The 27,674-nt window shown below is 38.7% G+C and overlaps 1 protein-coding gene across 1 annotated transcript in view; it reads right to left on the bottom strand.

The window, feature by feature from the left end:
- The window catches only part of LOC125460833 (structural maintenance of chromosomes protein 1B-like), a 148,035-nt gene that overhangs the window by 70,532 nt on the left and 49,829 nt on the right, over nucleotides 1-27,674 (bottom strand). Inside the window, exons 11-18 of the mRNA XM_059652374.1 lie at nucleotides 24,556-24,741; nucleotides 23,486-23,665; nucleotides 18,689-18,835; nucleotides 18,384-18,521; nucleotides 17,965-18,081; nucleotides 15,680-15,786; nucleotides 14,630-14,771; nucleotides 5,217-5,362 (exon numbers count right to left, since the gene is read on the bottom strand). Coding sequence (XP_059508357.1) covers nucleotides 5,217-5,362; nucleotides 14,630-14,771; nucleotides 15,680-15,786; nucleotides 17,965-18,081; nucleotides 18,384-18,521; nucleotides 18,689-18,835; nucleotides 23,486-23,665; nucleotides 24,556-24,741 — 1,163 coding nt within the window. The remainder of the gene's footprint in view (nucleotides 1-5,216; nucleotides 5,363-14,629; nucleotides 14,772-15,679; nucleotides 15,787-17,964; nucleotides 18,082-18,383; nucleotides 18,522-18,688; nucleotides 18,836-23,485; nucleotides 23,666-24,555; nucleotides 24,742-27,674) is intronic.

Raw genomic sequence — 27,674 nt, 5'->3', positions numbered from 1 at the left:
TAATCTAAGAATAACATGTGGAACTTATGTGGGTGGAGCTAAGAAACAGCACTGGGCAAAAGACATTGGGTGGAGTTACTCATAGGCTACCAAATAGTAGAAATAGTGTGGGATATGGTATTTATCAGGAGATTAGACAAGTATGTAGCATTGGCAACATTGTAATTATGGGTGATATCAGTCTGGATATAGGCTGGGTAAAGCAAATGAACACTAAAGCTGTGGATGATGGGTTTCTGTTGTGTGTTAAGGACAGGTTATGTTGAAGAGCTGACAAGATGACTAACCCTTTTTTAGATCTAGAAAATCTTTAGGAGTGACCGCAATATGACAGAATTTTACATTATGTTTAGGAATGAAGTAGTTCAATCTAAATCATGGGTGATAAATTTGAATGAAGGAAATTATGAAGCCATGAGGTACAAACTGGCTGAGTGGGAAAATTCATTAAAAGGCTTGATTAAAGACAAGGGATAGTCTTCAAAGCATGGCTTACAGCAACTACATATTCCTTCAGTTAAGGATTGTAGAAGATTTTTAAAAAAGACTTATGAATCTGGTTTATTCAACTGTCTGCAAAGATTTGTTCTGAATTCCTAGTGAGGTAATCAACCCACTCAGAGATGTTATTATTTAGAGCAGGTTGGACGTGAACTCATGCTTTCCAGTCCAGAGGTAAGGGCATTACCTAATTCAAGTGATATTAATTGACTCAAAAGTGTTCAGCTAATAAGATAGTAAGCATTGACTTATAATGGGCAGATTAGAGGTAGAATGCTCTATCTCTTCTTCTAACTCTGTTTTGATTCAGACCCTTTTTCCTCTCCCTTGCCTTTGATGGTCTGTATTGCTCTTAATGGGCTTTGCAAGTAAATTAACCAACTGAAAAACACAAGTAATTTACCGGTGGTGGTTAACAGATGAAAAATACCACAGGTGACAAGGTGATGGGGGATAAAAATTCAGTTGTGTGTAAGAGCACTTCTTGATATATAAAAAACACAAACGAAGGTCAGGTCTAAATAAATCAGATTGAATTATTTGATGAAGTGATTAAAGCAGTAAACAAGGGAATGTCTATTGATGTTATTTATGTGGATTTCCAGAAGGTGTTTGATAAAAGCCCTCATAAGAAGTGATCAAAGGAAAAGGAAGAGCACAAATATGGACAGTTCTAACTGGCTGGACACAACTGATGGTAGCCCATAAGAATTTGTGTTGGAACTAATCATTGTATTTGTAAATGACTTAGAAAATTGGATAGAAAGTCACATTTCCAACTTGCTGATCACACAAAGGAAGGCAATTTTCGAAGCAGTATAGATCGGGTAATGATAATTCACAGCTCACAGGCCGTATTTGGCTTATGATTTAGATTTATCCATGCCAGACTCTCTCAGGACTTCACTAAATAGCCAAAACATTTCGGAAAGGGAAAGATAGAAAAACCTTGAATGAATGGAGGAAACAGATGAAATTAATCTTTTATAACTAGAAAACTACAATACAATGTGATATATGTCACAGTTTAGCTGTATAAAACCTTAGGTGAGACTACGCACAGAGCACAGGGAACAGTGCACCCAAAATGGAACTTAGACTCCAATGGTTAAATTACCAGGAAAGATTACATAATTAGAATTGTATTGCCTGGAACTTAGAAGGCAAAAGGGTAATTTGATCGAAGCATTACAGGGAATACATTTGGGGGATTGGGAGAAACTACTTCCATTAGTTGGGAAATCTAGGACTAAGCAATTAAAAATTATAGACAGACCTTTCAGAAGTGAAATTGGAAATGCTTCCATAAAGTTTAGAACTCTTCTGCAAATCAAAATTTATGCTAGATAAATTTTTAACTTCAAAACTGAACTTGGCAGATTATTGTTAACTAAGTGTATTATGCAATATGAAACAAAGGCAGACACGTGGAGATTAGTTGCAAGCAAGCCATGATCTTATTGCATGTTAGAAGAAGTTGACGGGGCTAAATGGCCTTTTCCAGAGTTTGGAGTCCTTGTGTGGTAACATAGACTTGACCCAAACAATGGGAGGAATGGGTACTCAATATTCCTGTCTACAATGTTTGCAAGAAAAATAGGGACCAGAAAAAGGATTGATGACAACAGAAATACAGAACAACACAAACTACGGATTGTGGAAACCTTTAGCCATCAAGTCCTTGCATTTCTGAACAAGAAAACTATCTAGCTTACTTCCCACCTGCTGGTCTCTAACCGGTCACAACCCCGTAAGAGACCATTAATGCCTTTTAAACATACAAGTTATGATTTGGATAGCATGCAAAACAATTCTTTTCACTCTATCCCTGTGTACCCAGGCCACAAGCACCCACAGTTCTTTCCATTTTTAAGATTTGAAAGGGCAGGTTCCAAATGAACTAAATCGTGAGCTAAGTGCAATTAATAGACTTCACAGGCACTTGATAGAAAGACAGCTGAGTAACTTAAAAAGTGCTAAAATTCCACATTTGGACAAAGCTGGGTGTTTTCATGCTTGGAGATTTTACAGGAATATATAAACCAGCAGAGGGCATTCACCACTGGTAAAATTCAGACACTGCTTTAAATTAAAGGAGACAGTGGTGAAACCAGTGAAAGGCAATTTTAAGACCACTCTCCTTACAGAGACTGAGTAATCTTGAACATGGGCTCACAGTTTAAAAACAAAGGGGTGGCTCTTTTAAGGTGAAGATGAGGAAGAATTTCTTCTCTCTGTGGGTTATTAGTCTTTGGAATACTTTTTGAAAGAAACTATCACAGGCTGGGTCGTTGGATATGTTTCAAGGCTGTATTGATTTTTGATTGACATGGAAGTCACAGAATATGGGGGACAGGCAGGGATGTAAAGTTGGGGTCGCAAACAGATCAGCCAGGATCTTCATGAAGCAGCCTTGAGGGGTTAAATGGTGCACTCCTGCTCCTAATTGGTATGATCTTAAGAAATAGAATCCCAAATTGTGAAATGGAGAAGTTTTAAGAAGGGTTTGGATCTTACTGAGTTTTGGGAAGAAATGTTCAAGTTCTTTGAAAGTGGAAGCTTTAAGATGAGCAAAAAGGTTTTTCCTATCTGTAAAATAGCACACTGGAGTTTTTAGCATCTACCAGAATAATTAAAACAGGCGATCATGACTCCACTGGGCAATGTTGTGAATAGAGAAACCCAAAGGATGTAGTTCTTTGAAAACTGTGAGGCAGGTAGGCAGGGTGGTTAAGAAGGTGTTTAGCATTTTTGTTTCCTTTATTAGTTCACAGGATTAGGGTGTTGCTGGCTAAGCCAACATTTATTGCCCATCCCTAACTGCCCAGAGGGTAGTTGAGTCAACCACATTGCTGTGGGTCTGGAGTCACATGTAGGGTCAGACCAGGCTAGGATGGCACTTTCCTTCCCTGAAGGACATTAGTGAGTCATGCTTGCTTTTATATCTCAGACCATTGAGTGCAGGAACAAAAACAGAAATTGCTGGAAACGCTCAGGAGGTTTGGGAGCATCTGTGAAGAAAAAAAAATCAGAGTTAACGTTCTGGGTCCAGTGACCCTTCCTCAGAACTCAGGACCCGAAACATGAACTCCGATTTTCTTCTTCACGGACGTTGCCAGACCAGCTGAGCTTTTCCAGAACTTCTGCTTTTGTTACTAATTCACCAATCTGCAGTTCTTTCAGTTTTCATTGAGTACAGGAGTTAGGACATCATATTGGGGTGTACAGGATGTTGGTGAGGCCACATTTAGAGTATTGCATACAATTCTGCTTGTCCTATTGTAGGAAGATTATTATTAAACGGGAAAGGGTTCAGAAAAGATTTCCCAGGATGTTGCTGGGACTGGAGAGTTTGAGTTATAAGCAGAGATGGGGCGTTTTCTCACTACAGTGTAAAAAGGTTGAGGAATGACTTATAGAAATTTATAAAATCATGAGGAGCATAAATAAGGTGAATAACAAAGGTCTTCTCTGTAGGGTGGGGGAGTTCAAACCTAGGGGGCACATTTTTAAGGAGAGAGGAGAAAGATTTAAAAGGGACCTGAGATGCAATTTTTTTCCACACAGAGGGTGGTTCATATGTGGAACGAACAACTAGAAAAAGTGTTAGATGTGGGTACAGTTATAATATTTAAAAGACAATATGGACAGGTACATGAATAGGGAAGATGTAGAGGGGTATGGGTCAAACACAGGCAAATGGGGCGAGTTTAGTTTGGGAAACATGGTCAGCATGGACGAGTTAGACTTAAGGGTCTGTTTCCATGCTGTATGATTCTATGTGACAAAATAAATCAAATGAAATTAATATTCAATTAAACTTATTTAGTACAAGGAACTAGAACTGTGTATAAAGACTTCCTGATAAAGGGCAGTAAAATTGACAGGAGGGCAAGATAGGTGAGCAGGTAGCCTTTGGAGAATTTCCCCACAACCTTCCCGAGGTAGGCAGTTAAGATCCAGGCAGGCGACATCACTGGATACCATTCTGACCAGTATTACTGAGTGGCCCCCACCTGCCAGCGTCTCAATCTGAGGACGATCAGGGACATGAATGAGACAGCCATTTGAAATCACCCTCATCCTTTTTGTTGAATACACACCTGCCTGCCTTCTCTCCTGCGGGCCCCGACCCACGACCCCTCCCTCTAAGTTATATCACATGCTTGCTGCTCATGGACTTCCAAATTAGGGTCACTAGAAACTTTGGCTTCTGATATAATGCTGTCATTCACAATGGCTGCTGATCTCTCATCTCTGAGGCCAGCAGCCTCAAGCAGGGAGGCAAGGGGAACCCAGTGGGGGGAGTATTGGAAGAAACATTGCTATTACAGGAAGGGACTCTGGTTGGAAGTCCGCTGAGTGACTTTATGTGCCCAATTAGACACAAGCTTGAGTGGGCTTCCCTGTTTGCAAGGGAGGGGAAACATCCTGCCCATTCCCTTTTCACCACCACACTTCGAATAAAATATCAATGATTTTGTCTTGTAATTCACAAAATATTAGTGATTATTCACTCTGAGAAGTACATTGTATTTGATTCATATCAAATTTCCCATCAATAACTTAAAATATTTAAAAAATAAATTTGAAGTATTACCAAAATGTGAAAAACAAATGACTGGTTCTGCTTTAACTGGAATTATTAGTCCAGCTAGTAGTTTGTTTATTCACAACAGATGTCTAATGGTACTTTGATAATTAACAAAACATACCTGCTGATGTTAGATAATTTCTTCCTAACTTCATCAAGCTCCTTTTGTGCATCCTTGACGTGTGTCTTTTTAATTAATAGTCTGTTATTGAGATCCTGCTGTATCACCAAGGCTTCATCTACAATTTTCATTAACTCCATCTCCTCCTGTAATTTACAATAGAAAGTGCAGTTAACAATACCTGAAAGAAGCTTCTACTTATGCATGAATGGGGATGTCCACAGATAAATGTAACTGGCAATCCAGTACACAAAAGGCATCATGAAAATTCAGCAAGTAATCTAGAATGTTATTATTTGTCATGAGGGATTTAATACAAAAGCAGGGACATTATGCTTCAGTTACTCAGGACACAGGTAAAACCATGTCTAGAGTGCTCTGCACAGTAACGGTCATCTTATTTAAGGAAGAATGTAAATGGGGGCAGTTCAGAGAGGTTTAGTTGATTATTATCCGGATTGGGCGTGCTGTCTTCTGAGTAAAGGTTGGACAGTCTAGCTTGTGTCTGCTGGAATTTAGAAGGATAAAAGATGACTGGACTGAAATGTCAGAACCTGAAAGGTCCTGACAAGGTAGATTTCGTGCAAATATTTTTTTCATAGGAGAATCTAGAAACAGGGCTGATTGTTTAAAAATCTGAGGTCACCCCTGTAAAGCAAATTAGGTGAAATGTTTTTCTTTGAGGGCAGTGAGTCTTTGGAACTCTCTTGAAAAGGGTGGAAGTGGAGCCCTGCGAATATCATTACAGCACAGGTAGATAGAATCTAGTTAAGCAACAGAGTCAAATGTTATTTGATAGTCAGATTTGAGATAACAATCAGAACACTGATCCTTGCTCCTGGTGTTCCTTTAGCAAAATTTAGATAAAAATGCAAAGCTGGAAAAGCTGAACCACCTCTGAATTTTTGATTTCAGTTGCGCTCATGTGGGATAGCTATTAAGGAGAAACTAAGCACTCCCAGAGACGATCAAGTCTCATGAAGTCTTATTAGTAAGTTGATGCAGTAAATCTCCTGATAATTGGCTTAACAGTAGTAACTATTTTTGCAGTCATCAGATATTTTTAACAAGTGGTGAAAAAGCAAAGTGTAGGGAGGATATGAAAGCAAATTAGCTTTTTCACATGTGTTTCAGATGTAGATTGCACTACCTGGAAGTGTAATGGAGGCAAGTTCAACTGAGACATTCAAAAGGATATTAGCTCATTGTTTACATTGTGCAAGGGTATGGGGAAAAGGCAGGAGAATGGCACTGATTCATGATGCTCATTTGGAGGGCCAGTATAGACACAATGGGCCAAGTTGCCTCCTTCTGCAATGTAACACTTCCATGACTTTTTGAATTGAACCTAATTTCAATTTGAAAATCTTGCAACACTATGGGATGACAATGACTATTTAGCTCACTTTTTTTTACAATAACAGATGAAATGCAACATTTCAAAAGATTTTGAAAAATTGCATGCTCGCTTAGTCCCATGAAGAATTCAATTATTAATGCTCACTTTTAGCTGCAATATTTACTGCACCTACCACTGAAATATCCTTATGGTCCAATAATTTCTCAGTCTGGCTAAAAGTTGTCTAAATTGGATAACCCCTAAAATCAAGTATGGCAATCATGATGTGCAATTAATCAGAATGTACACAGAGATGTTTGCAGCATATAAACTCTGTGTTTATTATGATGATGCATGCAGCCAGTGCTGAATACACTGTTGCGTGGCATGCATGCTTTAGCTGGGGCTTCAAATTTGCATAGGGCTAGTTTATGATACTCGTGCATGGTACTACTGGACAAGTTCAATCCCAGAATGAAGTCTGGTTTGATAGGTCATGTTCTTTTTTTATTTTAGTTAACACTGTGGTCAGTCACTGAAACACAGTCGCAAAATACTGAAGAATACCTTTAACAACATAAGTTACTACACAAAAGCCAAAATAAAACAATCAAGTCATTTAAAAACAATTTTAAAGTTCTGAAAACACACAGCAAAACATAGTATTATCCTGTTTCCTGACACTATCCATCACAGATACCAAAATCTAGGGAAGTTACCCTTTGATACTAAATATTTAAGTTTGACTTAACTGACTCTTCCCAGACCTTCCATTTGAACTGAAAAGTCTTCTTATACAAATACTTACGAATCTAAGAGCTAAGACTTTGTCAGTTTGTAATAACCTGCTCATTTCTAAACAAACATTACTGTTTGGAAGTTTCACAAACTGAGTTTTTATACTGGGTAACCCTGAACTGTTCCATCCTTTCAAGGATAGAAACTGTATTTGCTTTTGACCCCAGTCAGGTCTCATCTGAACTATCCTAAAGATTTTTAATCTCTGAGTTTTCTAAGCAAAAATCAATCCTTGATTATCCTGTGTCAAAGACAAGTTAATGGCCTTCAATATTTACCTTACTTCTTGTAAACTACTAAAGTAAAAACAGTTTACTGACAAAAGTAAGGAGGCCCCTGCTCTCTGACACATAATGGATTAAATCATTATTTGAGACTGTCTGATCTTTTACTACAAGTTGGTCTGCACTACTAAAAGCCAAAATGTACTTCTTAAAGGCAAACTGTTTACTAATGCAGCAGAGCCCAAAAAGGGTTAAAAAAGCAAAGACCACGAAGAAGCTGCAATGCTTGCAAAACAGGTCAAAGAGTGCTACAAGATTTGTGGATGTCATTGCAGAGGTTTACAGGAAAATACAAGTGTTCTTCCCTCACTGGGCCAGGTTTTTGAGAAGGCAGTGGGAACAAATACAGTCAATACCATCAGTTTAGCCCTGAAAAGTATGCAAAAGAAGTTTCGTGATCTCACAAGATCAATCAATATGTCTGAACATCAAAACAGCCTAACAACTTAACCAACAAATTCACACTACATTGGTTAGCACACTTTACTCATTATCCAACAATCTCTTATCAACTATTCACAGCCTCACCTAACTCTCCCGCTTGGTACTGTAACAATTTGTAACAGGACTCATAAACAGGGGTGGGAGTAACTGAATACACAATATTGTGATTTTTTGTGTGACAAGGAAACATTTAATTGTAGCACTGTTTATGGCCTGTAGTGAAGTGTAAGTACGTCTAGGTCATTTCAAATGGATGGAATTATTAGACTTCAACAGGGTACAAACATTTTCCCTGTGTTTACCTTTGATTATTATCAGGACCAACGCATTTGTATAGAAGCAATAAAGTAAATACAGCATTCAATGCAGTTAATGGGCGTGATATAGTATGAAGACCAAAACAAGGATTATGTACTTGCGAAAAGAAGCAAACGGCTACAGGAGTGTTTCACAAACTATTTTCCAATGTGATCTTATTTTAATCCAGCCTACCTTCTCAGAGCAAATGGGGATGGGCAAGATCCCATGAACAAATATATAAAAGAACTCCTGATTAACGTGACCCTACAGGCCAGCAAAACAAAAACAGTAATGAAGCATCAAGGTGAAGTTTGATATGTTATTATTAAAGTTTGTACATTATAAACATATATGAATATGAAAATAAGAAATTAGAACGCTTTGTATAAAATATTATTCAAACTACTCATGCAGTTTCCAGCCAAAATCAGCTGTGATGAAAGAAGATTCAGTGAAGCCTCCTGTCTCCTGGGAGGAAAGCAATACATAGTTCCGCATAGCCACTTCAAACGTGGCACTAATAGGATATGGTTGAAACCGTTAATGGCTAGAATCTACCTGGGCTGGAGCCAGAGCCTGAAGTCAACTGTAAAACCTCTTCCAAGGGTGCACACCTTGAAGAAATTGTCCTCCGCCCTCCAGAAAGACCTCTGTCGATCCCTCTCCCATTGCAACCCGCTACTGATCTCCTCTGCCCTGAAGCTTTTAGACTACATACTGAAACAAAGCCATCTCCTTTCTCAGCACCTACCTACGCAACCAGCTCATCCCCAATGAACATCAGCCAGTCTTGATGAAGAGTCTAAGCCCATAACGTCGACGCTCCTGCTCCTCTGAAGCTGCCTGCCCTGCTGTGTTCCTCCAGCTCCACACTGCATTGACTCTGACTCAAGCAGATCGTGCTGTAATTCATTTGTCATTTTCATTCCCTTTCATTTATCCTCTTCTAGTACCCGTTAAGTCTGCATGCATTATCCTCGCAATTTATATTCCCAACTAATTTTGTCATCAGCAAATTTGAACATTTTTTTCCCTCATATCCAAATCATTTATCAAGTGTGTGAACAGCAGAACTCCAGCACCTCCACTAGAGAAGTAGTATGAGACAATCTAGTGGGACTAAAGGCAGATAAAGGCCCTGATAGCTTACAGCCTAAGATCCTAAAAGAAGTAGCTAGAAAGATAGTGGGATGCATTGGTTGCAATTTTTCAAAAGTCCTTGGATTTTGGAGAAGTATCTGACGATTAGAAACTTGCTAATGTGACACCCCTATTCAAAAAGGGAGGCAAAAACTTGTAACTATAGGCCAATTAGCTTAATATTTATGGTTGAAAGAGTACTAGAATCAATAATTAAGGAAGTAATAGCAGAACATTTGGAAAATCACAATCTAATCATGCAGAGTCAGAATGGCTTCATGAAAGGGATATTGTGCCTACTAATTTATTAAAGTTTTTCAAGGAAGTCTCAACCTGAATAGATAGAAGGGAACCAGTAGATGTGTTGTATCAGGACTTTCAGAATGCATGTGACAAGTTACTTCATAAAAGATTAAGTTATAAGTTAACAGCCCACAGTGTTGGAGGTATTATATTGGCATGGATAGAGAACTGATTAATGGGTAGGAAACAGTGAGTCAGGATAAGGAGTTCTGGAAGTGGACATTAATCTATTGTACTGACTTCTTTAGCACACCTTCCAACAACTCATAATTGTTTGCATAAGGTTACCTTCCCATGGTTGGAACCTCAATGTGTTTCTTTCTGTCATCAACAGCACAGCACCACTTACGCCCCACCTCTGAATTGAATGTGCCACCAGGATCTATTGCTACCCACTGGAGCTGTGAGTTTTACTATATATTAATTTACTTTATGACTGGGTTAAAATAAATGCCAAACTCTGAGCTATGCCTAGGAAAGGCTGGAGTGCTTAGCTCTGCATTCACAGAGGACTGTTCTCCTCTGGAGTCCTTCTCTACAGGAATGTCTTGATATTGAGAAAGCTCTCAAAGAAACAGAACGACAATAGTTAGGGTAGGAGAATGAAGGTGGAATACTTGAGAATACACACTAGACTTGCCTTCAGTGCTGATTTAAAAAGAGGGATACAAGAGTTATGCCAACACCCTATTTCGACTGCTACCAGACACTTCCTTATTGTTCATGCCTCTACCCACCTAGATCAAATATCCAGGGTTCCCTGTTTGGCTTTTGTAGAGAGCAATGATGCCAGGCATACCACCCGTCTCTCTATGACATTTATCGTGAAATTATTCTGCAGAGAAAGAGGGAGGAGTTAATGAGTGTTTTAAGAAGTTAAATAAATATGTTTGAGAACCATGCAAAGAGTAATCGTCAACGAAGATTTAGAACAAGGAGGATGGAACGAAGATAAAGAGATCATAGAATCATAGGGAGGTAAGCACGGAAACAGACACTTCGGTTCAACTTGTCCATGCCGACCAGATATTCCAAAGTAATCTAGATTCATTTGCCAGCATTTGGTCTATAGCTCTCTAAACCTTTCCTATTCATACAGCCATCCAGATGCCTTTAAATGTGGTAATTATACCAGCTTCCCCCACTTCCTCTGGCAGCTCATTTCATACATACACCTTTTGTGTGAAAACGTTGTCCCTTAGGTCACTTTTAAATCTTTCCCTTCTCATCTTAAACCTATGCCCTCTAGTTTTGGACTCCCTTATCCTAGGGAAAAGGACCTTGGCTATTTACCCTATCCATGTCCCTCATGATTTTATAAACCTCTATAATCTCACCCCTTGACCTCTGATGCTCCAGCGAAAATAGCCTCAACCTATTCAGCCTCCAACCCTTGTAAATCTTTTCTGTACCCTTTCAAGTTTCACATCATCTTTTCTATAGCAACAACCACAACATGACCTCCCAAATCCTATACTCAATGCACTGACCAATAAAGGCAAGGATGCCTAATGCCTTCTTCAGCAATCTGTCTACTCGCAACTCCATTTTCAAGATACTATGAACCTGCAACCCAAGGTCGCTCTGTTCAGAAACACTCCCCAGGACCTTACCACTAAGTGTATAAGTGCTGCCTTACCAAAATGCAGCATCTCCTATTTATCTAAATTAAACTCCATCCAGCACTCCTCAACCCATTTGCCTATCTGATCAAGATTTGTGTACTCTGAAGTAACCTTCTTCATTGTCTTCTACACCACCAATTTCGGTGTCATCTGCGAACTTACTAACCATATCTCCTACATTCACATCCAAATCATTTATATAAATGACAAAAAGCAGTGGACCCGTCACCGATCCTTGTGGCACATTGCTGGACACAGGCCACCAGTCCGAAAAGCAACTCTCTACCACCACCCTCCGTCACCTACCTTCGTGCAAATTTTGTATCCAAATGGCTAGCTCTCCCTGTATTCCAATGTGATCTAACCTTGCTAACCCATCTACCATTGATGAATGTTAAGGAATGTGTATGTGATATGAATTTTGTAAGCAGTATTTAAAAATCACACAAGTTTACATCGGTGGTAGGGTGCGAGGTATGAGTGGTGATTATATTCAATGTGAAGTACAGAGTGAATATGCTTGGACTGCAAGAGCCGTTTTAGTGTGTTGATGACATTGTCAAGATGGAGATAAAGCAGTGGAATAATAGTTGACAGTAGTTTGGGTGATGCGAAATGAGCATTTTAAGGCCTGAGTGAAAGAGATAGAGAAATGAAAAGATATATTCATCATTGCTGCTAAACTCATTTATTTGCTTTCCTCAAGAGCTGTTGTCACTGATCGCATCAGCCATCTCTGTCCAGGCTTGCATTAGTAAGGTGCTGGAAACGAACATGCTCCTTCTTTCATTAGGACACCCAGGAAAACAACAGATCCTTGAGGCAATCAGTGTTACAATCTTTATCCACCTCTCCTCAAACAACAATATAAGGAAAAATTGCATTCCTACTTTAAGTACTGCTGCAAAGTACAAGGTTCAGCAAGTTGGACTGCCTGATTTTGCAGGCAACTGAGGGGGCAGTCTGCCTTTCAAATGTTCATTCGGATAAGTTAAAACATCTCACATTGATTCTACCTATTAGGTATTACTGATTGTTCCAATGAGTTAAAATCATGACTCTCCTTTTTATAAATAACCAATAAAATCTCGCCGATTTCACTTCTGCAACCTTCCCTCCAACAGCCCTCCATTTCGACTGTTTGTCCTTCCCGATTCTCTTCTCCATCCTCTCATCTCTATCTTCCTGTCCTCTTTCCTATATACTAGTATTATTGGTTCAGCAATGCAGTTAAATTCTCTGATGATTTTGATTTTGCCCTTTTAGACCAAACTCTCCTCTATTTGTTTACTCTTCTAAATTTTGTTCCTCTCCTGGAATCTTCTCCTGCATGACCTATACTCTCATAAGCCCCTGACTTGCATTATCTTGCCTCTCATTCCTCGACACTAATGTTGATCTAAACTAGCCAGTCCACACCTTGGTCTACAATCTCTCTTTGCTGTGTTTATATCTTCTCTCTCACTTAAATCACTATGTTCTACTATCACCACAGCCACAGAAATTACTTCACTTTCACTCTACCTTACTCTGCCTAGCCCGTTGAGAACTTTTGACCCTCAGGAATTAAAGGATATACCAATAAAATGCAAATAGACATTCAAAGCAAACTAAACTCAATAAAATTAAAAAAGGTGTTATGAATTAAAAGCAAAAATGACGCAGAATGACACGGAAATTAAGATCTGGTGCAGGGTGAGTAGTACATAAATTGAATAGTGAAGCCCGAGGCTGTACGAAAATTTAGCCTCATTTACATATTTGAGATGAGAGCATGTCCCTTGACATGCTTCTAACACCAGCATTTTCCAATAAGAAAATTCAATTTTGAGCCACGAGCAACAGTATACAGCTGAGTTCCATGTAGTAGATTAGACTGCTAGGGCTACGAAATTGAGTGGATCATCCCCACTTCTCGTAGCTCCTTCGAGTGAAGTTTTTAAAAGTCTGTTTAAAAAATTTATATCCTTTAATGAGTGTCTTCTGGAGCAGCTGAAAATTTAAGGATTCCCTAAATCTTCTCTTAAAATCGTCTCCAAAAATAAATTTAGCAGTGAAATGAATATCTGTGCAGACAGGATGCTAACACTTACACTGCTTGGTTACTTGTTATGCACACATTGTATGTTCAAAACATGGGAATAACACAGGTTAATTTAAACCCTCATCTGGTTGGAGAAATGGATGAGGTGGAGCTGAAACGCAAAGTGACAGCTATTTAACATAAAACACATTTAGTAGCAACAAATCCTTACTTTATGATTCATGGAGGTGGGTTATCCAAATAAATTTAAAGGGGGACTTGTGTTATAACTACAGAACAAAATCTGTCTCAGAGATGTGTATTCTTTCTATCCTTTAATTCCTGAGGGTCTGTGAAATCTGAAATTGGCTGATAAAATGGCCACTGGGACATGCTCAGACACAGTGGCATTATTTTGCAGTGACATATCCTTCAGTGCCAAGGAGCACCTATGCAAGTATGGATACCATGGACAGTACGCTAAACTACGATGACTTTCCCTTCTATTAAATCTCCCACAACCAATGACAGAGACCGTCTATTCTACATTCGCCCAATGGTTTTAAACACACAGACAGCAGAAATCTATTAATTTGACAGCAGGTTACCCGTATATGAGCTGCCTGCATTGTAAAGTCAGCATCCATCAAGTCAGCATTTACAGCAATCGGGACACTGGTAAAAATCTCCGTAAAATCAATCTTAAGAACATTGTTTAAAAGATTCGGTTTTTCTAATTAAACATTTTTAATGATTATGACAGCAGGAAGTGAAACGTTCTTAGATTTCAGTGAGTCGTGTTTAGGACAACTCCATCCAGCCCTGTCATTATATAGTAGGTCCAGTTTTCGATCCAGGCAGCTGCCATTCCACTACCAAGCTGTTTATGTGAGTATGCTGTCACTTCACAATCTACCAGTGACATTTAGAATACAAACAGAACAGCAAGTAAAACTAGGTCAGTAACTGGAAAACAATCAAAACATCAGGTAATCTGCAAAAGATATTCTGAGATTACTACTTTTTAAATTGTGATTAAGTTCAATTTATTTGCAGTATTAGTAAAATTGAAAAGGAAGATATTCAATTAACTCCACTTTAAAGAAGCTAAAGTTCTTGAACACGTTCATTCATGTATTTCTAAACAAACTTAATACCTTCTTTAACTTCACTATTTCTTCTTCATCTTTCTCAAGTGTTTCCTTCCAACTCTGGATTTTGTTAATATCTTCTTCAATTTGGCTATATGAATATTCAAGTTGGATTGAAAGCCTTGTTTTCTGGTTCTCAAACTCTGATCTGCAATGTAGGCAGGAACGCTTTCAAAACAGTGAAATGTTAATTCTAACAAGAGCTTGTTTCGAATGAGGCCAGATCACTTTCAGTAATATGTGGATAAATGCTAAACATAATGTCGTAGGGGAAGTTTCTACATTCACCACTTGGGTAGTAATCTGGCAGCATAGATTGCTCAGTCATTGGAGAAGAGTTTTCACTCCATTAATTTCAATGGGATGAAAATCTGACAAGGTTGTACAAAGGGCAAATTATCCTCAATTGAACATTTCCATTAACCTGTCATACCTAGGAACATAACAGACACTGCTGATTTTTCAACCTAATTCTAAGTTTGTTGTCCTATTTCAGATTTTATTATTTCCCAAAATGTCAATGAACTTTCAATTTGTAGTTCAACAGCTTAAATTTAAAAATCCTTTAGTGGTAGACTATTTCATTAAAAATGATCAAAGTGTCTAATGACACTATTGATGCACTCCAGCTGCTCATGCTCATCTCCATTTTTTTCACTTTGATAATATTCATGTGCAGTAGTAGCGAAGTTAAAAATGTTAAAAATCTTAAGAACACCCAAAAATGCAATAAAAAATGAAGTGGAAGAATTGTTAAACAAAGTAGCTTTTCTTAATTTTGAAGTCTGCTCCATATTGTATGTGTGCTCACAATGTAAAGTAGATTTTTAGAAATTAAAAAAAAGTTACTTTGATTTTTTTTTCTCTTCTCCAGTATGACTTATCTTTCCATTTTTAGGTGTTTTTAAGGATTCTAACACTCTGCTACTGCGGATGCTCCTGAGTACCACCAAATACAGTCAATTTTTATATGCAATTACATCAAACACCTATCTTTAAGCTGCCCATTACCAGATAAGTGGATCATTGTTACATGTTACTCAAATAGTGAATAACCTTTTCTTATCTATTTCTTCTAACTGCTTCACATGCTCATCCTCATACTCCCGAATATTTGCCACACCAATCTTGGTACAGAAGTCTTCAAACACTCTATCTTCAACCTATTCAGAACAAAATAATAACTAGTTATTCTGAAGATACTTCTTTAGCATCATCCTAAAATTTCATCCAGAAATACTGTGTATCACTACAAATAAGATTTCTATTCCAAACAAAAATGGGGAACCATTTCAGCATAGGACGAAAGTGGGTAAAACAATCAGCTAGATTATGGCTTTTGGCGAGGTAGTGAAGTGGGAGTTTCATATAGGTTGCTTACTATGCATCCTCTCTAATTTCATTTTCCACTGACTTCAGTGGACAAAGTTAATCCATGCCAAAAGTGAAAATCACCTCCACAATATAACTATAATGACAATTCATATTTGAACCTAGAATTGGTGCTGTCCTTCAGTCCTTTTGTACAATTATTGGCATACTTATATATTTTCCTTCCCAATTTTCTCCCCTTCTCTCCCTTCAGTGATTTTTACAGGGCATGGTTTCAGATACAAGGGGGCCTCTCGTATCTCTTCCATGTGCTTGTTCTTCAAGTATGGAAGTTAAACTCAAAATATATTTAGTTATACAGGGTAGCACAATTAAGCCTACTGCCCTACTTCATGCCCAGTCTTTTATTTGACTTGGATGGGTTTTAGAAGCCATTGGGAAATTCACCCCAAACAATAGCTTGGGTGCACTAGAGGAAGCCTTGTGAGGAGGCAGGAACATTGTGACAGCTTAGTGTTAAATATTTTGACAATTATAATTATTATTCTATGTTATCGTTTAAGTTAGATGTATTTTTACATCATGATTGAACATTCTTCAGTGTTGTAAAGTGTTGAGATACATTTGTGTACTTTTCCCACCACCTGGGAAATCCTGAATCTAGATCTGCACTGTTTTAAATGTCCAACTTTGAAAAGAAACTGGGTGCTGCTTTAAGTCAGGGGTTTAAAAAAACAGCCATTTCCTCCTGAAATTCTTTAAATGACAGGCAGAATCTTGCCATGTGTTCTTTCCTCTTCAGTAGGCTCCATTATGTGAAGCTATAATGATTTGTTTTGAGAGGTGGAGCTACAAGAATGCTTTATTTTAAAAAAAAGTACTGATGAAGCATTTAGTTCTTCAGGTGGTTGTGCATACTGTTTGACTGACAGTTTTAAAAAGTCTTTATAGGTTTATCTGCCATTGATGTGGTTTCTCAACAGATGTATGCTTTTACATATCAATGACCACTTTTTATTTGGCCTGAGGGTTTTGTTTTCTTGTGAAGTACGCATTTGACTGACAGATCTATTAGATTATTTGAGTTTATTTCTACATTTATTTCAACAACTGTCCACTGCAAATACACACTTACTGACATTTATCCATAGCAGATATTGGGTAAGGGCAGACAAAGGTAGTAGACACATGGGCACACTACCACTTGGAAATTACCTGCCAAGCCACTAACCATCTTGACTTGGAAATGTACTGCTGTTCCCTCAGTGACACTGGGTCAAAATCCTGCAATTCCCCCCCTAGCAGCAATGTGGGTCTATCTACACCAAATGGACTGCAGCCATTCAAAATGTAGCTCACAACCCCCCTTTACAATACCCACATCCCATGAGTCGATAAAAGTAAAGTAGGTAACAGGATATATGGAGATCAGTGATCATATAAGGAAGAATGAAGGGCATGTGAGTATGGCAAGGTAGGTGGTTACAAGGGGGGCTTGGGCTGGGTGGGGGCAGAGAGTGGTTGAGGTCAAGCTGGTAAAAGAACAATGTGGAGAGGTAGGTTGATGTTCCTGAAAACAGAAAGGCTTTTTAACCAGCTCGCCTTGGCGCCAATACATCTTCAATGTTGTCTCAGGTCTGCCTACTGGTTTGAAGGGCCTGAACCTTGACCATCTACACCATTAAACAAAAATATGGCCAGAATGACGGGAGGTGATTAGTTCAAGCTGGCAACTTCAAGAACTGATTCGGCTCACTTTTCCCAAAACTAGGACAAAAATGCAGTCTTTGGACTTTCCAGATTAACTTGAAAGTAACTACTTATGCATGTATTTATATACTGCAATATATGTACACGTTTTTTGCTTGGTTTTTGGAGTCTTTGTATTCGTTCTTTGCAATGGGATAAAGATAAATTTAAAAAGAGCTTTAATATCCATGTGTATCAAATGGAAGTACATGTATTCTACCATATATTGGATTATCTAGTAACACATTTAATGTACTTACTTCATTCATTTGATTCTGAGTCTGCTGCATTTTCACCTGTCTATCCTCGATATTCAAACTTACCACGGTCATTTCGGATTGCAGATTTGCCAGCCCACTTTCTAGTTTTGATTTTTCCTAATTAAAAGTTCATGAAATAGGGTATTTAAAATCACATTAATGTACCATTTTCACCATTCTACTTTAAATAAAGAGGATATTTCGTTCAATACATTCAGCCTGGCACAGCGCCTGTTTTCGACATGCAAAGCAATACTGAGGTGGGCAACTTAAAATGGGGACTTTCTGTACAGTGGAGAGAAAGAGAATGTGAAATTATTTAAGAACACCTGAAAGCAGAAGAACTCTGGGATTTTTCAAGTTAGTTGAGTTAAAATGGGATGAGTAACCTTCCTCTTTAATTTTTAATAAATTCTTACCATATAGCGGTTTGCCAGATGTTTTTTTCTAGTTTGCTCCAAATCATTGAAGGAATACCTCATTCTAGTTTCTGTCCCTTTGGCTTGAGCTTGCAACTGCCTCAATTCTGCTTCCTTCCGATTCACTTTCATTAACTCCTGTGAGTCAAGATTACAATCGTTACTGTATCAACTCTGTACTTCTAGCTCTGTTTGACCATAGGAATAAAGATAAATTTAAGAAGAGCTTTAATATCCATATGCATCAAAAAGCAGTACATTCAGCTTTAAAAGTAATGTGAATGACCAACATCAGCATGACTCACCCGTAGTTCATTTGTCAGTTTCTCTTTCATTTCTTTCAATTGACTGATCTGCTTCTCATCCCAGCATCTGGCTTTGAACTTTAGATCACTGGAACCTCCAGAAATGACACCAGATTTTAAGAAGAGTGTCCCATCTAACGCCACCGTCTATGTTGTAAAAAGAGGGTTGTAAAAGAATAACTACACATTTACCATAAAATGTGGTTACATTCATCTGCATACAAATCTGATAAATTCCTATCAGAAACTAACAACTCCATAACATGTTAACAAATGTTGCCAGATCCAGCTTGGTAGAAATAGTTTACATTTTACAATCACACCACTGTACAAAAATTCTCTCACTAACTCTTGCCACTGCATAAACTACAATTCTCAATGATAATCATCTATGTATTACAAACATCTAATCTTTTCTAACTTCTGTGCTTTCTACGTACTCTTAATACTTCTCCTGCTCACGTATGGCTACTAACTGCTCCTGCATCTGTGTATTCAATGTTTCCTTTTGTCTCATTGCAAGACATCTGGCCCATAATTGGGTAGAGCAATCGAAGACTGGTATTCAACAGTCTCCTCACTCCCTACAAGGAGAAAATAAGAACAAGAACAGCATGACCGCCCACGTGAGCAGAGGTAGACATCAATTGGCTACAGTCCCAGTAAGCTTCGTTGCGCGTTGCCACACCACTCTCCCACCATTACCAGTGCCAGCTGATTTTGGATCTGCACAAGCATTTAAGCATCTTCTACAACTAATTCTCTGTTTTCATATGCAGATACTAGTAGCACCCAGAGAATTTCCATCTTCAGGCCAGCATCAGAAACCCTCAGCTTCAGCTCAACCTCTGAAGTCGGAGAAGCATCAGAAGATGTATCAGCAAGGCATTCACATGTACCTTCCACCAGCTCAGGGACTTTAGTACCTATGATACTCTTTCTAGATTATATTTGGGAGCATAATGTGGTGAACACATTGCTGACACACAACAGCTAGTCAAGGAAGAATTGCCACAGGTAACTGACACTTAGTAAGATGCTAGAGACCAGGCACCTGCTAAGCCATTAATGAATTGACCAACCTACAGACACATTAGGAAGCTTTGACACAGGCACTTGGCAAGAAGGAACAAAGGATGGCAGAGTCCATCAACATTGTTGGTGTTGTGCTGGCCTCAGTGCAAGTGCCTAGCTGTCTATACTGATAGGCTGGCTAGCATCATGGAGAACCAGCTACAGCAGAATGCTCAGTGGCTGCCAAATATGGATTCAGAACAGCATCAATGGCAAGGCAAGAAAAGGATGAAGCACTTAAATCTCATTTTGGATGACTTTTCCTTTTAGAGAGACAAAGTGGTGTCAGCAGGCAGGGACGGAGGAAGAGCTGCAGACAGGTACTATAAAAGCATCCTCTCGAGAAATTCTGGAAGTGCCTGGCCGCTCTACCATATCCCTGCCTGAGATCCATAAGCCTGCTGCAGTACAAGTTAATGAGTGCAAGTCTGCATCTTAGCAGGAGACACTCAGCAGACCTGGACCCTCTAGAACCTAAAGGTAACTGAGGTGGGATTAGGAAGGAGACACCAAGTAATCAAAGTCGACTGGGCCAAACACAGAGCTGAATTCCTCCACTCCTACTGCAGAAGTTGGACTGCACTCAGATGTAGTTGGAAACAGAGGCAGAAAAAAATATACTGGGGTCACTTAAGTTGCACGGGTGGAACTAAGTTTTCCCTTTTGTATGTAACATTTCACCTGCACTGTTAAAATGTCTCCTCCAGTACAATTTCCATTCTCATGCTTGGTTAAGTCACATCCGTGTAAGAATCATATTAACTACTACAGTGTGGAAGCAGACTGTCTGACCCATTGAGTCCACACTGACCCAATGAACAGTATTTCACCCAGACCCCAAGCCCCTACCCTATCCCTATAACTCTGCATTTTCTATGGCTAATCCACTCAAACTATACATCCCTGGTCACAATGGGCAATCTAGCAAGGTCAATCCACCTAACCTGAACATCTTTGGATAGTCAAAGAAATCAGAGCAAACCCGTGCAGACATGGGAAGAAAGTGCAAACTCTACACAGACAGTCACCAGAGGGTGGAATGGAACCCAAGTCCCTGGTGCTGTGAGGCGGCAGTGCTAACCACTGAGCCACCGTGCAAGTACAGAATGTGGAGCCACTTCAGTTGAAAGAAGTTGCAATCACCAAGTGTTGTTTATCTCTCAGAAACATCTGAGTTTTTGACAGCAGGTAGCCTCAGATGTCGGGGATCCTTGAACCATTATGTCAAGGATTGCATCGAAGGCATTTTTAATGTGGTCAATAATGAGGCTGAATGCAACGTGCCGGGAATGTGCTAGGGCCAAGCCTGCACACATCATTCCATACTTAAACACACCGTATGATTCGGAGTACAGAAATAGTGATGATTCCACCCATGTCGGGACAATAAGATTTATTCTGAGTACCACTTTTTCAGGGGAGTGCAAAGCAATTCAAGGCTGAGAGATCCACAATGGGAACCTCACATATTCTCCTTCATAGCACATTGGTGTGTGAGAAAAGCTGCTCAAAGTGATGCCTTTTGCAGGTTCAATCCTCAAGCAATTCAAGGCAATTTATCTTCTAAAATAATCTAAAACATGAAGTGCTACTGATAATGAAACAGAATAAAAGGAAGTTCCTCCGGACTCGTGTCAAATTGATGGGTACCATGAGCAACTTCACTGTACAATGGTCGAATATCATTTCCTAACAACTATCTTAACAGTAAACTAACCTTAGCACCATAAGAAGTTAACAAACTCATTCAATGAATCTTGCTTTTTCTTTGCCTTGCTTTTCTTGTCATCTAGGGCAGCATACAATCACATGGACAATGAGACCTTTACTCAATGACACAGAAGATCAAGGACTGCAAAAATAACATGCTCCACAAAAATTACAAGGTTGACATATACTCTGCACTGAGGAAGGCTGCTTGACAGATTAAGAACAAAATTCCATACTATTAAACAAAGTCCAAACCCAGCTCACTTATTCTGGAAGCAGGTGGTTATTAGGTTCTCTCTGACCTCTCAGGCTCTGCAAAGCTCTGTGAACTGCGCTGTCATATTATCTCAGATAGTCTTCTTGATCAATGTCCCGATCCTCAGCCTCATCTTCATTTCAAAAGACTGCTATTGATCTTCTATTTCCGCTGCATCCAGAACATTCCTTCTTTGTTGGCTCCTGTTTAAAGGACACAGCAATGCTGCAATGCTACACTTCTGGGCCATTTTGCAAGGCCTGCCAAACAGCCCTACGCATGCAGATGTCACCTTTATGAGGCCTGTGGCCTGTTCTACAATGGCTCTGGTTGAAGCAGAGACCATATGATTTTGGAAATTTCCACACTCCTTGTGGCACTAAACCTTCCTCATGAGGCAGCCAGAATTATACTAAGCTGCTTGAACTATACTTCTTGAGCTCTCAGTCTTCTCCCATTCACAATGTTCAAATACTTCCCACCACTATCACCATTTCTTCAGTGACCCAGTACAGTGAAGCCCATTCCATTGAGATGGTTGTTTCCCTTGGAGTCCATGATTGCCCCAACCATTATTAACTAAACTCTAATTCAACTTTGCAGGAGGGTGACAACTGACTGTGGCCCAAACCACCCCACACCGCACCCCCCCCCCACCCCCAAGACAGCAGATTAGTCTCCCAGAAGCATCCTGATTGACCTATCTGTAATCTCCAGACTACTTGCACTTGACCCACAGTACTGACTGTGTACATTTCCTGGAGTGTAAGGACACATGTCTAGGCTCTGCTGGGATTGTGTTTTACCTGCATGCAAAATGACCTGGCATAAGCACGCAAATCAAAGGTGACCCTGAGTTCCAAAGTAAAGCACTGAAATGCTGTCTGAGTTGGTCTGATAGCAGGCACAATCATGCGACAAGACTGGTAGTTTGCCAGTGCCAACTTGTATGGATGAAGGATTGAGAAGAATGGTCATCATGGAACATGCAGCAACATTAGAAGAAGCAGCTGCAATATGGCTGGGTCACACTTTCAGTGTGCTCTAGCTGCTGGATCCAAGCTCTGTTTTACGTGTTGGCAATTTGCACCATTTGGTTTGTTAGTGGCATTCAAATAGAGTGATTTGGGGTTTTGTGAGATGCAAATTTTAGCAAAAAATGTACAGAAACCCTTCAACAGCAAGATTCTTGTCACCATTTACAGCTGGACAATCTTTGGCAACGTCAAGAGTCTGATTTTTTTTCATTCACATTGTATTGTGCGACACTTTTCTTGCCACACCAGGGAGGGGAAATCTTGCCTAATGCACTTTTCAAAACTAATTTCTTGCACATCTACAAAAACAACATTTTTTTCTCATAAGAGAATTAAAAGATGATAATTTACTGAACACTGCAAGAAGCAGGAATATGTATGCTAGTTTACATATAGCGTACATAGCCAACTCAGATATGTACCTAATAGGAAAGCAATTCTTCCTCTCTTACATTTTGGGACGCACTGCCTGGAACTGTGGTTCAGGGCATTGAATAGTTATTTAAATAGAAACAATATGCAAGACCACAGGGAGAAAGTAGGGGATTGGCACTAAAACAAACTGCTCGGAAAGCTGGTGCAATTACCATGTGCTGAATGGTTTCCTTCTGCACCATAGCAATTGCCTGATTTTGATATCTGATAGACTATGCAAAATACCTAATGTAGTTCAATAGAATTAAATCTTAGTATTATTTAGGAATAGACAGATTTGCTTACTTTAAGCCTCTCTGCTCCTTCAAACGCAATCTGCCTGGCTTCTTTCAAGTTGTCACATACTAGTCCATTGCCACAAACAAACTGTAGCACTTTCTTCAGTTGAGGTGATACACACTGAACAACATCAATCATCATTTTTGCTCCTTTAATTTCTCGCAACTGTTCACTGACTGGTTTTATCTGTAATCATTTTAAAAAAAGATGACATTGCACCTTTATACCTTTCTATATATTTTAGAAGGAACAAGTCAGGCAAAATTCATGATAAAGCCCCGAGTACTTTAACAAAATTCAAAATATCAAAAGAAACTCAAACTTTAAATGAAAATGTCGCTTCAAAGGGTGACCCCAGCTCAAAGTGCCCAATGGTCATAGAAGGACAGAAGCTTATGTGTGGACTTTATGTCTCTCAACACAGAAATATAATTCCAACATAACTATTTTTTCGAACCATGGCAATATGGCTCCCAGCATGAATTGTAGAATACTGGAGGAGATTTTTATCTTCAACGCAAACAGGGCAGACAATAAATAAGGCAGCTGCAACTTCAACCTGAGAGGTCACAGCTATTGTGATAATCAGACTTAATGGGCTGAGTACAGGTAAACAACTTTTAAGTGAAGGCCTGTAGAATGGACTTTAATGGAAAGACTGATCTTGAGTTTAATGCACAGACTGCATTGCTGAGTGTGGAGGATTAAAAGAAAGGAAGAGGAAGCTCAAACTATGTGGTTCCTACAATCAAAAAAATGATAAACATATTTAGTCCCACTGCTATTTTTAGTAAGGGATACTTGTCTTTGATGTTTTTCACTCTTTAGATTTGTACTTAAGTACAGCAGGATGACACTGGGATCCTAATAACAACACAGAAACTGATCTGCATTGAAAAGAGATACCCACTTGTCTCCAGTGGAGTGACCAAATCAAAATAGTAGTTGTGCCTTGGATTGGGAAATGATTGAGTTTATTTTTCTAATTTTTCTGCTCCCTATATCTTCCAAAAAAATGCAGTAGAAAGAATAAAATTTGAACAACTGCTATTCTGACGTGAAATTTTCAAACTTACATCAAGATAATCTAGCGCCAAGAAAGTCTCTGGCTCAGCACGTTCTTCTTTCAGGTAACGAATACAATCCCTGGCTGTTTTCTCAGTAGCAACCACAACAGCATTAATGTATCTGCCAAAGACTTTGGTGACAGCCAGCTGATACTTCTTGTGGATGGGATGGCAGAGATCCACAAGTCTTCCATACTATGGAACAAAGATCAAATCATCTGTTATTTTCCCAGGAAATAAACAAAATATAAAATGAAATCACAGACACAAATGATTTACTTTAAATGCATAAATGTGCTAAGTTTATAAGCTTTACAAGCTCTGTTTATGTACTCTGACTTTGTCTCTCAGAAACCTTTGACTTGCCAACTGAATATTAAGTTGTTAGCTATCTTTATCTTTATTTCCAAATGTGCCTAAATTCTTCTTTTGCTCCAAGGCTTCCGTCAACCAGAAGTACTGTAGTTCTCCTAAATTATAGCACATTTTCATGAATGAAACTACAATGCATGCAATGGAAAGCATGGCACGAAAAGCCTGACAACACATAGAAGGCAGGAAGCTATCGAGGCAAAACCAAAGCACCCAGACAATCTAGGGTGTGATTCCTTTTAAATGGGCATTTCAATTAAAAATATGTACAGTTGCATCTTTTTATTTGGACTTTACCCTTCAGTGTTCTGGCAGATTTCTCTTCAACACAATCCTTTTCTTCTCTCTTTATACATTAATTACAATCCATACAAAAAGGTAGGACAACTTAGCACAGATTTTATAAATTTGCATGTATTGAGATACTATTTAAGATTCTATGCAGACTGACTGCATGTGGATGACAATATAGTGATGTCCATTGAACTGTGAGCCCAAGCTTCTGACATGTGCAAAGTCGTATGCAATGTTTTAGATTTGTAAAAAAAACTTTGTTATTTTCAGAAATATTTTCAAATCTGTTAAAAAATGTTGGTTTGTGAATTAACAGATATCAGTTAACAATAACAGAAGGAGTGTTGTTCTATTTTCTACTTACTTTAGTTAGATGTAAGTAATTTTAAAAATGTTGCAAATTTATTTCATATGGTTGGAAAAAACAATGGATCCAATATGCTAAAGTGGGATGAATCTTGGGTCAGGAAGCTAAAAAGCAGACAGAACTAGGTTGCATCTACGTCTAGTGCCACCTAGTCACTTTATTTGGTTCAGATAATTCAGGACAGCTGTGGGCAGTCTTTCTCATTGCCCCTTTTCCCATGGTGATAATTTCCAAGCTACCTTAGAAATTCTACTCTTGTAACTGTTAACAGCATACAGTGGAACTCATGACCTTGAAAGATTTGTAACTTTATAAGAAGGCCACAATAAATGAATTCCCTATGTCTTGAAACAAAATGCCTCAAGAAACTAAAGGAATATAGAACATACAGGCTGAAGCTAAAAGAAATTAGCAAAAGGAGAACAAGATAAAATATTAGCAAGTTAAATAATGGAAAACACAAAACTATTTCATAATTACATGTAGGCAAGGGGATATGGACAAAAGAGTAGAGTTAATCAGAGATGTAAAATGTAACATGTGTGAAGCTGGAGAATGCTAACATGTTCTCAATGAATACTTTGCATATATTTCAAAAAAAGTATAGAATTAAACATGTGATGAGATAGAAATATTGAGGCAGGAAATATCTAGGTGTTTAGCATCCTTGAAAATGGATAAAACACCAGGGTCAGATGAAATTTCCACAAGAAAAAATAAAGGACAAAATACAATTTTCCAATTCTCTTTAGCTACAAGTTCCATACTGGAAAACTGTTAACACTGTACTATAGATCAAAAAGGAAGAGACAGTCCAAATAGTTACAATTGGCCAACCTCAGAGGAAGGGCAATTATTGGAAAAGACTTTGGACAGAATAAATTGTCATTTAGAAATGGACAGATATGATGGATTTGTTAAAAAAGTCATGTCTGACTAATTTGATTGCATCTTTAATAAAGTAACAAGGAGGGTCAATAAGGGTTGCAAATTTGATGTATTGTACTCAGAATTTAGCAAATGTTTGGAAGTCTCATATATTGGTTACAAGATCCAAAGAAAAATATCATCTGGATCTAAAATTAGCTCAGTTACAAGAAGCAACATAGCCAGATCAGGTCTAGAACTGAAATGTTCATGATCTACTACAACCAACAAAATGACTTAATTCATACAATTTGTGAAGGGGGTCACCAATGGAGCATGCTGGCAAAAAAGAGCTTCACAAAGATATCCTACCTTCAACAAGATACCAGTACTGTTAAGATGCACTGTGGCAATTCGCTAATGTTTCTTTGATAGAACACTTTCATAGAATCCTAGAATCCCTAAAGTACGGAAAAGGGCCATTGGGCCCAGAGAGTTGCATCAACCCTTTGAAGAGTATCCCACCTAGACCCTCACTCTATCTCCATAAGTCTGCATTTATCACGGTTAACACATCTCCTTGTAACTTTCTGGACACTACTGGACAATTCAGCACAATCAATCCACGTAGCTTGCGTATCTTTCAACTGTGGGGAAAAAACTGGAGTATCTGGAAGAAACCCATGCAGACACAGGGTGAATGTGCAAACTCCACACAATCATTCGAGACCAGAATCACATTCACGTCTCTGGCGCTGTAAAGCAGCGGTGCTAACCACTGACCCACCCTGCTGCCCTTTTTAAAAATCCTCAACTCTACCAGCTATAAGTACATGCAAACACTGCACAAATCCTCACAGGTCGTGCACCAAAGTGACATGGAGATATACTGGCCTTCTTTTGTTATCAGTGAATCAAAATCTTGGAAAATTTCTAAATAACTAGCAATACTGGTATCTAGTGATTCAGCAAGGCAGCTCACCAACACTTTCTCAAAATCAATTAGTGATGGATAATAAATGCTTGCCTTGCCAGAGATACACAGACCCCATGATTTTTTTTAAATTCACGTAAGTCTCTTTATTGTGGGGAAATAGCTTGAAACCCGCAAATCCAATTATAAACAGAGAAAAAAAGCTTTGTTACAGCTTGATCCAATTCAGTTTTATTCAAACAGGGAAAAATAAAAAATCTAACTCAAAAACATGTGAAATTATCTCACTAATGC

This window comes from Stegostoma tigrinum, chromosome 18, assembly GCF_030684315.1.
Source record: "Stegostoma tigrinum isolate sSteTig4 chromosome 18, sSteTig4.hap1, whole genome shotgun sequence".
In the NCBI taxonomy this organism is placed as follows: domain Eukaryota; kingdom Metazoa; phylum Chordata; class Chondrichthyes; order Orectolobiformes; family Stegostomatidae; genus Stegostoma; species Stegostoma tigrinum.
This window is presented reverse-complemented; position numbering and strand designations above follow the sequence as displayed.